Source organism: Leptopilina heterotoma, unplaced genomic scaffold (genome assembly GCF_015476425.1).
Source record: "Leptopilina heterotoma isolate Lh14 unplaced genomic scaffold, ASM1547642v1 Lhet_190, whole genome shotgun sequence".
Taxonomy (NCBI): domain Eukaryota; kingdom Metazoa; phylum Arthropoda; class Insecta; order Hymenoptera; family Figitidae; genus Leptopilina; species Leptopilina heterotoma.
This window is the reverse complement of record NW_025110909.1, coordinates 534,360-553,751: the sequence shown is the minus strand read 5'-3', so window position 1 is coordinate 553,751 and position 19,392 is coordinate 534,360. Positions and strand designations below refer to the sequence as shown.

Below are 19,392 nucleotides of genomic sequence, written 5' to 3'. Positions count from 1 at the left end.
AATAAAAACCGATTTAAGTACAATTAGTGATCTGAAAATACATAAGTACTTTTTTTCCAATGGTGAAACAAAACGTAACCTCTATAAATATATTTCACCAGCGAGCTGATATGCTGACGATATGTACGCCCTACTAAAAAAATAATGACAAAACATCAGAAAAATAATCCCCAGTAAAAAAAAAAGTATTCAGAATAGAGAAAAAGTATTGGTGGAGACGTTCGGTGAATGCGTTTTCGCGACAAAACCGTATTGGTGGGTTACGGTGAATACATTTTGCTTACCGTGAATACATTTTTTTTAAACTCTCGTTTTAAAGATTCATAAGCAAAGTTGAGAATATTTATAAAGAGCGTAAGTGACCTGAAGTATAAAAATGACGATTGCGAGAAGGAAATAAGAAATTTTGAGAAAAAATGAAAAATTAAATGTGACAAACCTACAACGTATGATGATGAAAAGGAACATTGACGATACCGACAGAAACTTGAGAAATCCAAGTAAATGTATGTGAAACAGTAAGTTCCGCCGGTAACGTCAAAGTTCCTTTTAATCATCATACGTTGTAGGCACAGAAAAGCATATGGTAATTGATCAACATTTGACAATCTGTTTGTCACATTTAATTTTTCGTTTTTTCTCAAAATTTCTTATTTCCTTCTCGCAATAGTCATTTTTATACTTCAGCTCACTTACGCTCTTTATAAATATTCTCAACTTTGCTTAGGAATCTTTAAATCGAAAGTTTAAAAAAAAAGTATTCACGGTAAGCAAAATGTATTCACCGTAACCCACCAATACGGTTTTGTCGCGAAAACGCATTCACCGAACGTCTCCACCAATACTTTTTCTCTATTCTGAATACTTTTTTTTTTACTGGGTCAGAATTTCTGGTGTTTTTGAGCAGTTTTTCTTACAATTGCAGCTCAAAAACATGAAAAAGAAATAGAACCCTTCAAAATACTGCCAAGAATCATGAAAACTTTTATGACTGCCACCGAATTTTTTTATAGCACAGCAAAGAATCTTTTTTGGGGATGTATTCTTGTTCCTTTATGTAAAAGGGTCGTCACGCCTTTTAAAACTTAGGTATTCCATCGAGAAACCATTATACATTTTTTAATGTTTAAAATCATTTTTGTTTATTTCAACATTATATTTAATGTTTATAAACTCAGATTATTTTGAAGACTGTTTTACGTATACCTTATACTCTCTTGGATTAAAATTCAAAAATGATATCAGTTTTTACATATCAGTTATAGTTCACGAGATAGCTTATAATTTCTTCAAAATGAAGTTTCTTAGAATAAATTTTAGATATTTGGAAACATGAATTATCACAGATTCTAAATTTTTAAATTATAAACTTCCATCAGTTAAATTGCTCAAGTTTCAAGTAATAAAATTTTTGTTTAAACAATCATAAACCTTCAGAACAATACCTTTTTTGCCCACTCGACTCAACTCAGTCACAATGACCAATTCGCTACGCACCTTCCCTACTAAAAATAAAATCAGGAATGGTCAGACAAATGGTCAGGCCGCCTGACCACTTTAATCCAGTTTTCTTACGATTCTGGATGGATCTCGTCAGAAATCTATCACAACTGATCAGGAGGAAGTTTAAAGTGGTCACAAGTTTGCTTCTATCCCCTCCTCTTTGTTGACCCCGCCCATAATTGGTGACTATTTGAGACCATTTGTATCTCATTTTTGACCATATTTTTAAGCCACTTCTGTTTTATTTATTTAAACAATATGCAAAAAGTTGCAACAAATTAATTTTAAAAAATATATTTTATTAATTAATATCAGTTTGTTTACATACGGAACAACTTGAAACTAATTCCCGGAATTAAATTAAAATTTGGACCCTACGGGGATCGAACCCCGACGCATGACCTAACCTAGTGCCTAAACTAACTGCCCTAACGACTGCGACTACCGAACCGACTTACATATTTCTGGATTCAACTGTCTATATAAAGAGCAACTGTAAAATAGTAAAATTCAATTACCAATATTATCAATAAATCAGAATAAACTGTTAAATAATTTTTATTAATTAATTATATTTCAATTTAGTCATAATAGGTTATGTGAATTAATAAAAATTAACATTATTAATTGAATCAATAATAAATTAAGTCTTAACTTTACAATTTGGAATGTTTCATAAACTATAATACGAATACAGATTAATAATAATTATTATTATATCTGCATTTAAAATGAATTTAGTATTTAATATTAATTTAATTAAACATTATAATTTATAATAATAATGAATTATTAATGCAATATTGAAATTTTTATAAATTTAATATTTAAATTATTAATAATCATTATAGTAAGAAATTATTCTATTAATGATTAATAATAATTTAAATATAACTGTATTTCAATTATAATGCAAATACTTCTCATAATAAGTACTGACTGGTATAGTAAATTACTAATATTATGAAACAAAATTTATTATTAATTAACTATATTAAATAATTACAAGTAAATATACATTTATCAAATTAATATATTATAAATATACATTAAATAAATATATTAAATAATGTTAAAAGAATGGTCCGAATGTTTTGATTTATTTACCTACATTTGCTGTATAATTAATTCAATAATTATACCAATTTGAAAAATGAGAACTTTTGTTAAGTTAAAAGAACAATTTTTATAATAGAATAATGTATTCTGAAATGTAAAAAATAAATTTGAAAGATTTTATATGTATATATAAATTTTCATGAGACTTTACCAAAATTAGAAAGATGTACCAAAATTTTTATAGGTTATGTGTTCACACATTTCAGAAATAGTCAAGAATTTCAGAAATGGTCAGGAATTTCAGAAATGGCCACAGCTTCGAAAATGGTGGGAGTAAAGTGGGAGGAGCTTGGAAAGTATTTGGTTAGGAATGGTGAGAAACGTTCGAAAACGTCAGAAGTGGTGAGACTGTTCAGGAATGTTCAGAAATTCTGACCATTCCTGACGATTCCTGATTTTATTTTTAGTAGGGTTTCTTTAACAATAGATTTTCGAGTCTATTGTGATGATTTTAAAACAAGAATTTTATAACTTAAAACTTCTGCATTTTAACTAATGCAACTTTGTAACATAAAAATTTAGAATCTATGGTATTTTACGATTCCAAATATCTAAAATTTATTTTAAAAATCATTTTTTTAATTATCACCCTAACCTTATAATTTATTTTAATAAATGTTTTTTAAAATAAATTTTAGATATTTGGAATCGTAAAATACCATAGATTCTAAATTTTTATGTTACAAAGTTGAATTAGTTAAAATGCAGAATTTTAAAGTTATAAAATTCTTATTTTAAAATCATCACAATAGATTCGGAAAATCTATTGTTAAAGAAAGGTGCATAGCGAATTGGTCATTGGGACTGAGTTGAGTCGAGTGGGCAAAAAAGGCATTGTTCTGAAGGTTTATGATTTTTTAAACAAAAATTTTATGACTTGAAATTTGTTTAATTTAACTAATTGAAGTTTATAATTTAAAAATTTAGAATCTGTGATATTTCATGATTCCATATATCTAAAATTTATTCTAAGAAACTTTATTTTGAAGAAATTAAAAGATACGCTTCAAGTATGGTCAGCTTGGTTTGTGAAGTGAAGTGAGAAGCTGATAGAGTTCTCACAAGACGCATCAAATCCATTCTAAAAATTCTGTCAGAAATAATCTGAAAAATGACAAATCATCAGAGTCAAGAAGAAGCATCAGAAAATCTGACGAATAATCAGAACTCTGATGTTTTGTCATGATTCCTCATTATTTTTTTAGTAGGGCGTACCCACGCTGCACGATTTTTAGGTTATAATGCTCTGGGGTAGTGTCTGATCGGAAAGGCAATATAAACCGTTTTTTTGACTCGCTGTTTTATATATGTATTTTGTTAACTTTTTACATATAACATTAAGTTAACTTTAAAAAAGTTAACAAAATGTTATCTAAAGATCGTTGATCTAATGATAATTTTAAACAGTTAACAAAATGTTATCTGAAGTTCGTTGAACTAATGATGATTTTAAATAGTTATCGTTTTAATTACTATTATACTACACAAAAATGTCAACTTAAAAATATTATCAATCAGATAACTTATAATTGTTGTCAAATTTACATACACATTTTCAATAACTTTTGTTACCTTTCCCAGTAAAAAAGGATTTTTTAATATAGCATTTTGGACGATTAAGCAAGCCGTCTGCTCAATTGTCCAAACGGCATTTGGACAATTGGAGTGGTTCCCTGTTTAAAAAATTTGATAGAAATGGAAAGAAAAAAATTTCTTTCCATTTCAATCCTGTTTCTGAATCCAAAATTTTCAAAAATTACAATCAGTTTCTATCACATACTTTTAATAGAAAGTCTATCCAAATCAATACTTTGTCTATCCGAAAATTGTCCCATGTTGTCCCACTGATTTCAAAGAAAGTCCTATCAAATTCTATCAAAATTGATTATTAAAAATTGTTTCCAATCCAATAAGATTTTTTGATTTAAATTCTATCAAATCCTATATCGAAAAATGACAGAAAGTTCTTTCCTATTGTATCCAAGGTGGTTACAATTGAAAACATACGCTTTGAAAAAAATATTTGTGGAAAAAATAATAAAAGATTCTTATGACCATTAATAACATTATATTCTTAGCACACTCCAAACATACAAACATTTTAATTAAACTGGAAGAATTAAATTAAAATTTGTACCCTATGGGAATCGAACCCCGCACCTATGACCTATCTATCTAAACGCTTAACGACCGCGGCTACCGAATCGACGTGAGAAATATTTTTCGACCTGTCTATATAAACTGCAAATTTGAAAAACGTAAGTTTATGTAAAATATTATAATTTTTGTAAGTACCCATAAAAATACAAGCAGAAATTAAAATATTTATAGAGATTTGCAATATATGCTATTATGTTAAAAATATTAATTAAATATTTAATAAATTTTTGCTTAAATGTCATTTGACCGCTTTGTAATTTTTTGTAAATATTTGCAAAAAATAACATCAAACGAAATAAAAAAATGAAAAACACAGCTCAACTGTGTTAAAAAAATTTCGTTGATTTTCTAAAATGTTAAAACTTTTATAAAAATCTGTAGTTCACAACAAAACAATAAAGGGGCGCATGATTATTCCCCAAATGTCATTTTTCCGAAATGTCATTTTATCGAACTGCACTTTTGCGAATAAGTACTTATTTTTGCGAAAAGCCAATTTTGCGAAATATCACTTTTGCGAATTGTCATTTTTGCGAATCGTTATTTTTACGAATTGTCAATTTTCCGAAAAGTCATTTTTGCGAATTGCCATTTTTACGATTTGTCAATTTTCCGAAAAGTCATTTTTGCCAATTGTCATTTTTACGAAAAGACATTTTCGAGAAAAATCATTTTTGCGAATTGTCACTTTTGCGAATCGCCATTTTTACGAATTGTCAAATTTCCGAAAAGTCATTTTTGCGAAAATTCCTATAGTGAATCTATATATGCATACAAGCAGATTTACTATAGGAATTTTCGCAAAAATGACAATTCGCAAAAATGACTTTTCGGAAAATTGACAATTCGTAAAAATGGCGATTCGCAAAAATGACAATTCGCAAAAATAGCTTTTCGCAAAAATGACAATTTGCAAAAATGACAATTCGTAAAAATGACTTTTCGCAAAAATGACTATTCGCAAAAATGACAATTCATAATATTGGTGATTCGTAAAAATGGCGATTCGCAAAAGTGACAATTCGCAAAAATGGCAATTCGTAAAAATGACTTTTCGCAAAAATGACTATTCGCAAAAGTGCAGTTCGGTAAAATGACATTTGGGGAATAATCATAAAATTTGATAGAATTTGTATCCAAACCTTTTGATAGAGAAATAATGGATTTTCATGTGGAAAGAATTTGATAGATATTCAATCAAAACTCATGGATAGCAAACTATAAGAATTTCCGACTCATAGAATTTGATAGAATTTGTATCCAAATCTTGGATAGAGAAATATTAGATTTTCATTTGGAAAGAATTTGATACATATTCAATCAAAACTCATGGATAGAAAATTATAAGATTTTTCGACTCATAGAATTTGATAGAATTCGTATCCAAACTCTTGATAGTAAAATATTGAATTTTAGTATATTATTAACTTTGAAAGATAATACATCAACACTTATGATAGGAATGGATTTAATTTTCTACTTTGGATAGAAGTGGATTGGATTTTCAATATTTGATTAAATTGGATTCGAATTTCAAGGAGTGAAGGAAAAAAATTCTATCAAATCCTATCCATTTTAATAATTTTTTTGAACAGGGTTGCTCAATTATTCGATGCATTAGGTCCGCAATCATCCCAAATGTTTTTCGTGGCTAAAAAACTGCTGAATTAAGAAAAAAAATTACTGAAATGTTACAGAAACTTTAGAGAATTCTAAATTCATCCAGACAAATACAGAAGAAATAGGTATAAAAATACCTCGAGTGAGGAAAAAGAACAAGATTTCTAAAATATCACTTTTCAACTGATGGTAATATATAATTGTAGATTTTCAATAATAGTGTATTAACAATAATATTTTATTTTGATGAATTATCTCTTTTTTAAATTGAGAAACCGAAATCTACAATTATATATTACCACATAACAACTAAGCCATGAGTGTGAGAAGGATACAGATATATGTTTGCTCTATTTGCACTCATTGCCATAGGCGTAGCTAGGTAGGGGCCAGGGGGGGTACGGCCCCCCCGAAATTTCTCCGGGCCCCCCTGAAGAAATGACATAAACATTAAAAAAAATAATACATTTAACGCATAGGGCTAAATTTTAGTTATTATTAGTTTATTTACTCTCCCTACAATAGGTAGGGTTCGAGACTCCCAAATACATACATAATAATCTTAACCTATATTTACAAAAATCCTTACAACTAAACATTCTCTAAATACAACTTAACCTAAACTCAACTCTCTCCACGCTCTCAACCTTACGCTCTAAACCTATCTCCAGTGCCGGGCTTCCGTTTCCAGTTCCTTCTATGCCCATGCTGGCTTCGACCCAATTCGCCCACCCTTTTTCAAAAACCTTCTACTCCTTTCTCGCCTCTCTTACATCCTCCAGTCATCCACTTTTACCCATACATCTATCCATCCAAGCAAAATCTTCTCACCTCATTCTCAGCCTATCCCTGTCTATCACACTTTACACGCTTCCATCCCTCCACCCGTATCCTCCCTCACAACCCAATGGGAAATTTACAACTGGCGTAGTACTGCGCCAGCACTGGCAGCACTGGCGGCAAGGCTGAGAGCCAGCACTGGCATGGCACTGGGATGATAACGCCATCTGGCGCTGCCGAAGTACTGTCTGTCAGTGCTGCCAGACAGCACTGGACCAGTGCTGACTGAGAATATTGCCGCAATAAATGCCGTATTGTTATTAATTAGTCGTAAATTCATAATTATAAATAATTTAACAACAAAATGGTAAATAATATTAATAAATAGTTATTATTCATAAAATATTTCTCTTCTTAAAGAAATTGTATTAAAGATGGAGACTAACAATGGATATAGTAAATGAAGTAGAAAAAAATTGTTTACAACATTTAAAAATTAAATAATAAACAATTACAGTAAGTGTGCATTAGATTTTCATATTTTAGTACCTAACAATTGGAATCTAGAAATATCGCAAACCTATGAAAATAAACAAAATTGCTGATGAGGGGAATCGAACCTACGACCTACGGACTAACAGACTAACGCTCTAACCACTGTGCTAACGACACATGTGTACAGTAAATTATTAATATCTCAGTATCATTCAGACATACAATTATTGAGTCAAAGATGAGAAAAAATAGGGATACGTTAGAAATAATAAATTAAACTAAATTTTTAATAATTAAATTAAATTACTTTACTTATTGCATTTAACATTTTACGTAATTCTTAAATTACGTGGTAATTTTTTAACAATTTTTTATTCATAGTAATAAGTATAATAGTATTTTAATAGGAACCAAATTATTATTGAGATTAAAGTTTAAATTTTGTTTATAATTTTAATTTGTTTAAATAATTTATTATTTACAAAATAAGACAATTGTGTTAAATTGTTATTATTAAATTTAATAAGAATAAAAAATGAACAACCAAAAAGTAAAATATTAATTTTTTGAATAAATTTATATTTATAAACATTCATAAACTTTATTTATAATTTTTTTCAAGTTTATGTCAAAAAAGCAATGTTGGCAAAGAGCGTTGTGAACAATTTTTCTATACTCAGCCAGCACTTGCCGCCGTGGCTTGTCCAAGCTTTGGCGAAACAAAAACTCTGTACTGCGCCAGCACTAATTGTCGAGGCTCGGCTAGACTACGCCGAACAATCGTCTGAGTATTAAGCCAGTGGTGAACATCGGCACTACACTGGCATTTCCCATTGGGAACATACTTTACCCCATCCACCCAAATACAATCTTTACCCATTCTTACCTGTTTTCCATTCACTCTCTCCGTCCACGCTCTTTCTCTCAATAGCCATAACATTCTTCTCTCTCTCTCCAACATCTATCCTCATCTATTCTTATTACACTTCCTTTCAGTCTTCCTTTCACCCTCATCACCTCCATTTTCTCTTCCTCACTACCCAACTCCACCAACCATAACTTTGGTACCCCATATTCACCCCTTCCTAACGCTTGTACCATTTTCACTGAGACATTAACCCCCACCCACGCCAACACTTTTTCCACTGCTCTTTTACCCTCCAACACACCTACATTCATACCTCTGATCACTACATTCTTTTTCCTTTTTTCATTTTCTACTACATCCACTCGTCTTAACAAATCTCCCATTTTCCACTTTAATCTCTCATATTCACTTCCCTCAACTTTCTCAGTCCCCTCATTCACTTCCTTTATAAATTTTTCCAATCCATTCATTCTTCTCCACATGCTTTCCTTTTCCTTTTTCCACTTACTATCCCATTCATTCCACATTTCCTGCAATTTCTCCAACCTCTCTTCAATTTCCACTATCTCTTTGTCCCTTGATTCCCCATCCTCATACATATCCATCAAATTTCCCTTCACTCTTTTAGCTCCTTCATCCATCGCATCCTTCAACATCCATACTAATTCCAACAAATCCATGCAATCCTCACACGTCATCTTTTTTCCATTCTTTCCTATCCCCCTTTCAAATACTCGCGCCTTTTCCTCATTCTCGCTAACACCACTTGAGTCAAACTCAGCCATTCCAGAAATCTACCTTATCACTCCAATGCTCAAAATTTTTCCACTGTCTCTCTCTCCTCTCTCTCACTTCAAGCAACCTAACCTCACAAAACACACTTCTTTTTTACCTTTTTTATCACTCATACATTCACTACTCTATACAAACATACTTTTCCTTTACACTATCGCCAATTACACTACCCCCAATTGCACTACCCACCCTTTTTAAAACCTTTAAATTTCTCAAAAAAATCTTAACTCTTTCCAAACGCGTGTACACCGAAACGGTACCGGAAACGGAAGCCGGCTAAATTTTAGTTAAATTTAGTGCCCAGAAAAACATTTTTCGAAAATTGAACATAATCCCCCTTGTCCCCCATAAATATATACCTATCAGAATATGCGCACCGGGGCCGGGCCCCCCCTAGCCAAAAGTTCTACCTACGCCTATGGCTATTGGCACCTATTGGCGACTTAGGCTGGAGTCCTATGACAGTGTTTTGCGTTCCGTCGTAATGGGAGAGAAAAAGACGCAAATATACGTTTGCTGCATTTTCTCTTATCACAACGCAACGCAAAACGCTGCCATGGGACTCCAGCCTAAGGCTGGAGTCCCATGGCATAGGTTTTCATAGGTTTGCGATATTTCTAGATTCCAATTGTTAGGTACTAAAATATGAAAATCTAATGCACACTTACTGTAATTGTTTATTATTTAATTTTTAAATGTTGTAAACAATTTTTTTCTACTTCATTTACTATATCCATTGTTAGTCTCCATCTTTAATACAATTTCTTTAAGAAGAGAAATATTTTATGAATAATAACTATTTATTAATATTATTTACCATTTTGTTGTTAAATTATTTATAATTATGAATTTACGACTAATTAATAACAATACGGCATTTATTGCGGCAATATTCTCAGCCAGCACTGGTCCAGTGCTGTCTGGCAGCACTGACAGACAGTACTTCGGCAGCGCCAGACGGCGTTATCATCCCAGTGCCATGCCAGTGCTGGCTCTCAGCCTTGCCGCCAGTGCTGCCAGTGCTGGCGCAGTACTACGCCAGTTGTAAATTTCCCATTGGGTTGTGAGGGAGGATACGGGTGGAGGGATGGAAGCGTGTAAAGTGTGATAGACAGGGATAGGCTGAGAATGAGGTGAGAAGATTTTGCTTGGATGGATAGATGTATGGGTAAAAGTGGATGACTGGAGGATGTAAGAGAGGCGAGAAAGGAGTAGAAGGTTTTTGAAAAAGGGTGGGCGAATTGGGTCGAAGCCAGCATGGGCATAGAAGGAACTGGAAACGGAAGCCCGGCACTGGAGATAGGTTTAGAGCGTAAGGTTGAGAGCGTGGAGAGAGTTGAGTTTAGGTTAAGTTGTATTTAGAGAATGTTTAGTTGTAAGGATTTTTGTAAATATAGGTTAAGATTATTATGTATGTATTTGGGAGTCTCGAACCCTACCTATTGTAGGGAGAGTAAATAAACTAATAATAACTAAAATTTAGCCCTATGCGTTAAATGTATTATTTTTTTTAATGTTTATGTCATTTCTTCAGGGGGGCCCGGAGAAATTTCGGGGGGGCCGTACCCCCCCTGGCCCCTACCTAGCTACGCCTATGGCAATGAGTGCAAATAGAGCAAACATATATCTGTATCCTTCTCACACTCATGGCTTAGTTGTTATGTGGTAATATATAATTGTAGATTTCGGTTTCTCAATTTAAAAAAGAGATAATTCATCAAAATAAAATATTATTGTTAATACACTATTATTGAAAATCTACAATTATATATTACCATCAGTTGAAAAGTGATATTTTAGAAATCTTGTTCTTTTTCCTCACTCGAGGTATTTTTATACCTATTTCTTCTGTATTTGTCTGGATGAATTTAGAATTCTCTAAAGTTTCTGTAACATTTCAGTAATTTTTTTTCTTAATTCAGCAGTTTTTTAGCCACGAAAAACATTTGGGATGATTGCGGACCTAATGCATCGAATAATTGAGCAACCCTGTTCAAAAAAATTATTAAAATGGATAGGATTTGATAGAATTTTTTTCCTTCACTCCTTGAAATTCGAATCCAATTTAATCAAATATTGAAAATCCAATCCACTTCTATCCAAAGTAGAAAATTAAATCCATTCCTATCATAAGTGTTGATGTATTATCTTTCAAAGTTAATAATATACTAAAATTCAATATTTTACTATCAAGAGTTTGGATACGAATTCTATCAAATTCTATGAGTCGAAAAATCTTATAATTTTCTATCCATGAGTTTTGATTGAATATGTATCAAATTCTTTCCAAATGAAAATCTAATATTTCTCTATCCAAGATTTGGATACAAATTCTATCAAATTCTATGAGTCGGAAATTCTTATAGTTTGCTATCCATGAGTTTTGATTGAATATCTATCAAATTCTTTCCACATGAAAATCCATTATTTCTCTATCAAAAGGTTTGGATACAAATTCTATCAAATTTTATGATTATTCCCCAAATGTCATTTTACCGAACTGCACTTTTGCGAATAGTCATTTTTGCGAAAAGTCATTTTTACGAATTGCCATTTTTGCGAATTGTCACTTTTGCGAATCGCCATTTTTACGAATCACCAATATTATGAATTGTCATTTTTGCGAATAGTCATTTTTGCGAAAAGTCATTTTTACGAATTGTCATTTTTGCAAATTGTCATTTTTGCGAAAAGCTATTTTTGCGAATTGTCATTTTTGCGAATCGCCATTTTTACGAATTGTCAATTTTCCGAAAAGTCATTTTTGCGAATTGTCATTTTTGCGAAAATTCCTATAGTAAATCTGCTTGTATGCATATATAGATTCACTATAGGAATTTTCGCAAAAATGACTTTTCGGAAATTTGACAATTCGTAAAAATGGCGATTCGCAAAAGTGACAATTCGCAAAAATGATTTTTCTCGAAAATGTCTTTTCGTAAAAATGACAATTGGCAAAAATGACTTTTCGGAAAATTGACAAATCGTAAAAATGGCAATTCGCAAAAATGACTTTTCGGAAAATTGACAATTCGTAAAAATAACGATTCGCAAAAATGACAATTCGCAAAAGTGATATTTCGCAAAATTGGCTTTTCGCAAAAATAAGTACTTATTCGCAAAAGTGCAGTTCGATAAAATGACATTTCGGAAAAATGACATTTGGGGAATAATCATGCGCCCCTTTATTGTTTTGTTGTGAACTACAGATTTTTATAAAAGTTTTAACATTTTAGAAAATCAACGAAATTTTTTTAACACAGTTGAGCTGTGTTTTTCATTTTTTTATTTCGTTTGATGTTATTTTTTGCAAATATTTACAAAAAATTACAAAGCGGTCAAATGACATTTAAGCAAAAATTTATTAAATATTTAATTAATATTTTTAACATAATAGCATATATTGCAAATCTCTATAAATATTTTAATTTCTGCTTGTATTTTTATGGGTACTTACAAAAATTATAATATTTTACATAAACTTACGTTTTTCAAATTTGCAGTTTATATAGACAGGTCGAAAAATATTTCTCACGTCGATTCGGTAGCCGCGGTCGTTAAGCGTTTAGATAGATAGGTCATAGGTGCGGGGTTCGATTCCCATAGGGTACAAATTTTAATTTAATTCTTCCAGTTTAATTAAAATGTTTGTATGTTTGGAGTGTGCTAAGAATATAATGTTATTAATGGTCATAAGAATCTTTTATTATTTTTTCCACAAATATTTTTTTTCAAAGCGTATGTTTTCAATTGTAACCACCTTGGATACAATAGGAAAGAACTTTCTGTCATTTTTCGATATAGGATTTGATAGAATTTAAATCAAAAAATCTTATTGGATTGGAAACAATTTTTAATAATCAATTTTGATAGAATTTGATAGGACTTTCTTTGAAATCAGTGGGACAACATGGGACAATTTTCGGATAGACAAAGTATTGATTTGGATAGACTTTCTATTAAAAGTATGTGATAGAAACTGATTGTAATTTTTGAAAATTTTGGATTCAGAAACAGGATTGAAATGGAAAGAAATTTTTTTCTTTCCATTTCTATCAAATTTTTTAAACAGGGAACCACTCCAATTGTCCAAATGCCGTTTGGACAATTGAGCAGACGGCTTGCTTAATCGTCCAAAATGCTATATTAAAAAATCCTTTTTTACTGGGAAAGGTAACAAAAGTTATTGAAAATGTGTATGTAAATTTGACAACAATTATAAGTTATCTGATTGATAATATTTTTAAGTTGACATTTTTGTGTAGTATAATAGTAATTAAAACGATAACTATTTAAAATCATCATTAGTTCAACGAACTTCAGATAACATTTTGTTAACTGTTTAAAATTATCATTAGATCAACGATCTTTAGATAACATTTTGTTAACTTTTTTAAAGTTAACTTAATGTTATATGTAAAAAGTTAACAAAATACATATATAAAACAGCGAGTCAAAAAAACGGTTTATATTGCCTTTCCGATCAGACACTACCCCAGAGCATTATAACCTAAAAATCGTGCAGCGTGGGTACGCCCTACTAAAAAAATAATGAGGAATCATGACAAAACATCAGAGTTCTGATTATTCGTCAGATTTTCTGATGCTTCTTCTTGACTCTGATGATTTGTCATTTTTCAGATTATTTCTGACAGAATTTTTAGAATGGATTTGATGCGTCTTGTGAGAACTCTATCAGCTTCTCACTTCACTTCACAAACCAAGCTGACCATACTTGAAGCGTATCTTTTAATTTCTTCAAAATAAAGTTTCTTAGAATAAATTTTAGATATATGGAATCATGAAATATCACAGATTCTAAATTTTTAAATTATAAACTTCAATTAGTTAAATTAAACAAATTTCAAGTCATAAAATTTTTGTTTAAAAAATCATAAACCTTCAGAACAATGCCTTTTTTTGCCCACTCGACTCAACTCAGTCCCAATGACCAATTCGCTATGCACCTTTCTTTAACAATAGATTTTCCGAATCTATTGTGATGATTTTAAAATAAGAATTTTATAACTTTAAAATTCTGCATTTTAACTAATTCAACTTTGTAACATAAAAATTTAGAATCTATGGTATTTTACGATTCCAAATATCTAAAATTTATTTTAAAAAACATTTATTAAAATAAATTATAAGGTTAGGGTGATAATTAAAAAAATGATTTTTAAAATAAATTTTAGATATTTGGAATCGTAAAATACCATAGATTCTAAATTTTTATGTTACAAAGTTGCATTAGTTAAAATGCAGAAGTTTTAAGTTATAAAATTCTTGTTTTAAAATCATCACAATAGACTCGAAAATCTATTGTTAAAGAAACCCTACTAAAAATAAAATCAGGAATCGTCAGGAATGGTCAGAATTTCTGAACATTCCTGAACAGTCTCACCACTTCTGACGTTTTCGAACGTTTCTCACCATTCCTAACCAAATACTTTCCAAGCTCCTCCCACTTTACTCCCACCATTTTCGAAGCTGTGGCCATTTCTGAAATTCCTGACCATTTCTGAAATTCTTGACTATTTCTGAAATGTGTGAACACATAACCTATAAAAATTTTGGTACATCTTTCTAATTTTGGTAAAGTCTCATGAAAATTTATATATACATATAAAATCTTTCAAATTTATTTTTTACATTTCAGAATACATTATTCTATTATAAAAATTGTTCTTTTAACTTAACAAAAGTTCTCATTTTTCAAATTGGTATAATTATTGAATTAATTATACAGCAAATGTAGGTAAATAAATCAAAACATTCGGACCATTCTTTTAACATTATTTAATATATTTATTTAATGTATATTTATAATATATTAATTTGATAAATGTATATTTACTTGTAATTATTTAATATAGTTAATTAATAATAAATTTTGTTTCATAATATTAGTAATTTACTATACCAGTCAGTACTTATTATGAGAAGTATTTGCATTATAATTGAAATACAGTTATATTTAAATTATTATTAATCATTAATAGAATAATTTCTTACTATAATGATTATTAATAATTTAAATATTAAATTTATAAAAATTTCAATATTGCATTAATAATTCATTATTATTATAAATTATAATGTTTAATTAAATTAATATTAAATACTAAATTCATTTTAAATGCAGATATAATAATAATTATTATTAATCTGTATTCGTATTATAGTTTATGAAACATTCCAAATTGTAAAGTTAAGACTTAATTTATTATTGATTCAATTAATAATGTTAATTTTTATTAATTCACATAACCTATTATGACTAAATTGAAATATAATTAATTAATAAAAATTATTTAACAGTTTATTCTGATTTATTGATAATATTGGTAATTGAATTTTACTATTTTACAGTTGCTCTTTATATAGACAGTTGAATCCAGAAATATGTAAGTCGGTTCGGTAGTCGCAGTCGTTAGGGCAGTTAGTTTAGGCACTAGGTTAGGTCATGCGTCGGGGTTCGATCCCCGTAGGGTCCAAATTTTAATTTAATTCCGGGAATTAGTTTCAAGTTGTTCCGTATGTAAACAAACTGATATTAATTAATAAAATATATTTTTTAAAATTAATTTGTTGCAACTTTTTGCATATTGTTTAAATAAATAAAACAGAAGTGGCTTAAAAATATGGTCAAAAATGAGATACAAATGGTCTCAAATAGTCACCAATTATGGGCGGGGTCAACAAAGAGGAGGGGATAGAAGCAAACTTGTGACCACTTTAAACTTCCTCCTGATCAGTTGTGATAGATTTCTGACGAGATCCATCCAGAATCGTAAGAAAACTGGATTAAAGTGGTCAGGCGGCCTGACCATTTGTCTGACCATTCCTGATTTTATTTTTAGTAGGGAAGGTGCGTAGCGAATTGGTCATTGTGACTGAGTTGAGTCGAGTGGGCAAAAAAGGTATTGTTCTGAAGGTTTATGATTGTTTAAACAAAAATTTTATTACTTGAAACTTGAGCAATTTAACTGATGGAAGTTTATAATTTAAAAATTTAGAATCTGTGATAATTCATGTTTCCAAATATCTAAAATTTATTCTAAGAAACTTCATTTTGAAGAAATTATAAGCTATCTCGTGAACTATAACTGATATGTAAAAACTGATATCATTTTTGAATTTTAATCCAAGAGAGTATAAGGTATACGTAAAACAGTCTTCAAAATAATCTGAGTTTATAAACATTAAATATAATGTTGAAATAAACAAAAATGATTTTAAACATTAAAAAATGTATAATGGTTTCTCGATGGAATACCTAAGTTTTAAAAGGCGTGACGACCCTTTTACATAAAGGAACAAGAATACATCCCCAAAAAAGATTCTTTGCTGTGCTATAAAAAAATTCGGTGGCAGTCATAAAAGTTTTCATGATTCTTGGCAGTATTTTGAAGGGTTCTATTTCTTTTTCATGTTTTTGAGCTGCAATTGTAAGAAAAACTGCTCAAAAACACCAGAAATTCTGACCCAGTAAAAAAAAAAGTATTCAGAATAGAGAAAAAGTATTGGTGGAGACGTTCGGTGAATGCGTTTTCGCGACAAAACCGTATTGGTGGGTTACGGTGAATACATTTTGCTTACCGTGAATACTTTTTTTTTTAAACTTTCGATTTAAAGATTCCTAAGCAAAGTTGAGAATATTTATAAAGAGCGTAAGTGAGCTGAAGTATAAAAATGACTATTGCGAGAAGGAAATAAGAAATTTTGAGAAAAAACGAAAAATTAAATGTGACAAACAGATTGTCAAATGTTGATCAATTACCATATGCTTTTCTGTGCCTACAACGTATGATGATTAAAAGGAACTTTGACGTTACCGGCGGAACTTACTGTTTCACATACATTTACTTGGATTTCTCAAGTTTCTGTCGGTATCGTCAATGTTCCTTTTCATCATCATACGTTGTAGGTTTGTCACATTTAATTTTTCATTTTTTCTCAAAATTTCTTATTTCCTTCTCGCAATCGTCATTTTTATACTTCAGGTCACTTACGCTCTTTATAAATATTCTCAACTTTGCTTATGAATCTTTAAAACGAGAGTTTAAAAAAAATGTATTCACGGTAAGCAAAATGTATTCACCGTAACCCACCAATACGGTTTTGTCGCGAAAACGCATTCACCGAACGTCTCCACCAATACTTTTTCTCTATTCTGAATACTTTTTTTTTTACTGGGGATTATTTTTCTGATGTTTTGTCATTATTTTTTTAGTAGGGCGTACATATCGTCAGCATATCAGCTCGCTGGTGAAATATATTTATAGAGGTTACGTTTTGTTTCACCATTGGAAAAAAAGTACTTATGTATTTTCAGATCACTAATTGTACTTAAATCGGTTTTTATTTTGTTTTAATTATTTCTGTATTACTTGTAGGCAAAAAAACATTTTTTGATCTGCCGAAGTGTCAGCAACTCAGCCACGTCGAAATGAGAGAAGTTTGCACGATATTAATATTTATACATGTATAAAATCTACCTATTAAGTATAATTATTAATAAATATATGAGGCATTATTCCTGAACTGCCCCAAAAGTAAAAAAAAGTTCTTGGATTTCCTTTAGGCCGCAGTCCTATGGCAGCGTTTTGCGTTGCGTTTTGTAACTAGGCCATGAGTGTGAGAGAGATACAGATATATGTTTGCTCTATTTGCACTCATTGCCTAGTTACAAAACGCAACGCAAAACGGTGCCATGGGACTGCACTCTTAGGCTGGAGTCCCATGGTAGCGTTTTGCGTTGCGTTTTGTAACTAGGCCATGAGTGCAAATAGAGCAAACATATATCTCTATCTCTCTCACACTCATGGCCTAGTTACAAAACGCAACGCAAAACGCTATCATGGGACTCCACCCTAAGAAGCGAGGAATTGAAAAGGATTGAAATAATTCAAACTCTGTATGGTGTAGTAGAAATTATCCAATACTTTTGAATGCCATTTCTGTCCAATACTTTTCTATACCATGATAGGACCACGTTTCGTATAAAAATGAATGCTATTCAATTCTGTTTGTAATTGTTAACAAAGACAAAATTTTTTTCTGAATGCTTTCCAATCCCATCCGAAATTATTACAGCCTGTCATTACATCACTTTTCAATTTTTCGTTGGAACCGCGTTTCTGCATGCATTCAAGCAATCTTCTGGATTTTTGTAATTTATAAGATACATACAGTGGCAGATTTTGTAAAAAGTGTTTGTGTTCAAAGAAAAACTTGCTGAAAAATTGATTGTTTACCAATTTTACGTCATTTAAACGAGTCAGGGCCGTTATTCTGTTAGACAATAAATCATAACCTAAAAATTTCAGAGACCTTTAAACACTTTTAACCCTCTTAACTGATAATTTAATAATTATTCCTTTTTAAAATAGCAAATAAATTCATGAGTGCAGTTATTTGAAAGTAATTGAACATTCTATATGTCAACAATATTAGTATTATATTATTATACTACTGTCGCGGAATTCAGAAGCATAGGACAGAAATGGTATTCAAAAGGATAGAATTTTTTTAATGCTTCTTAATCTTTGCTTTCTTACTGGGTATTCAAGAGGATTGATATCGTTACTTTTCATATTGCTCTCACTGGATAGAAAAGTATTGGACAGAAATGGCATTCAAAAGAATAGAATCTTTTTAATACTTTTCAATTTTTCGTTTCTTACTGGGATGGGACTGGGTCCTAAGTGAGAAACATAGACATATATTTCTATTTGTCCTTGTTAAACTCACTGCTGAGTGCAAAACGTAACGCAAAAACGCAGCCATGTAAACTCAGGCCGCAGTCCCATGGCAGCGTTTTGCGTTGCGTTGTAATAAGAGAGAATGCAGCAAACGTATATTTGCGTTTTTTTCTCTCCCATTACGACGCAACGCAAAACGCTGTCATGGGACTCCACCCTTATGCTGATTCTACACTTACCCAGGGCTCCGCTTTTCCGTGGCGCTTTGCGTGAGATAGAAAAAGACAGGGACTATCTCTATCTTTTTCTGTCTCACGCGAAGCGCCACGGAAAAGCGGAGCGCTG

At 30.7% G+C, this 19,392-nt stretch overlaps 1 protein-coding gene across 1 annotated transcript; it reads right to left on the bottom strand.

The window, feature by feature from the left end:
• Positions 1-6,904: 6,904 nt before the first annotated feature.
• LOC122500701 lies at positions 6,905-9,423 on the bottom strand. Its single transcript, XM_043609757.1, has 2 exons — positions 8,519-9,423; positions 6,905-7,306 (listed from the first exon to the last, which is right to left on the bottom strand). The coding sequence occupies exon 1, from the start codon at positions 9,328-9,330 to the stop codon at positions 8,602-8,604; it is 729 nt and encodes a 242-aa protein (XP_043465692.1). The 5' UTR covers positions 9,331-9,423; the 3' UTR covers positions 6,905-7,306; positions 8,519-8,601.
• Positions 9,424-19,392: the final 9,969 nt, after the last annotated feature.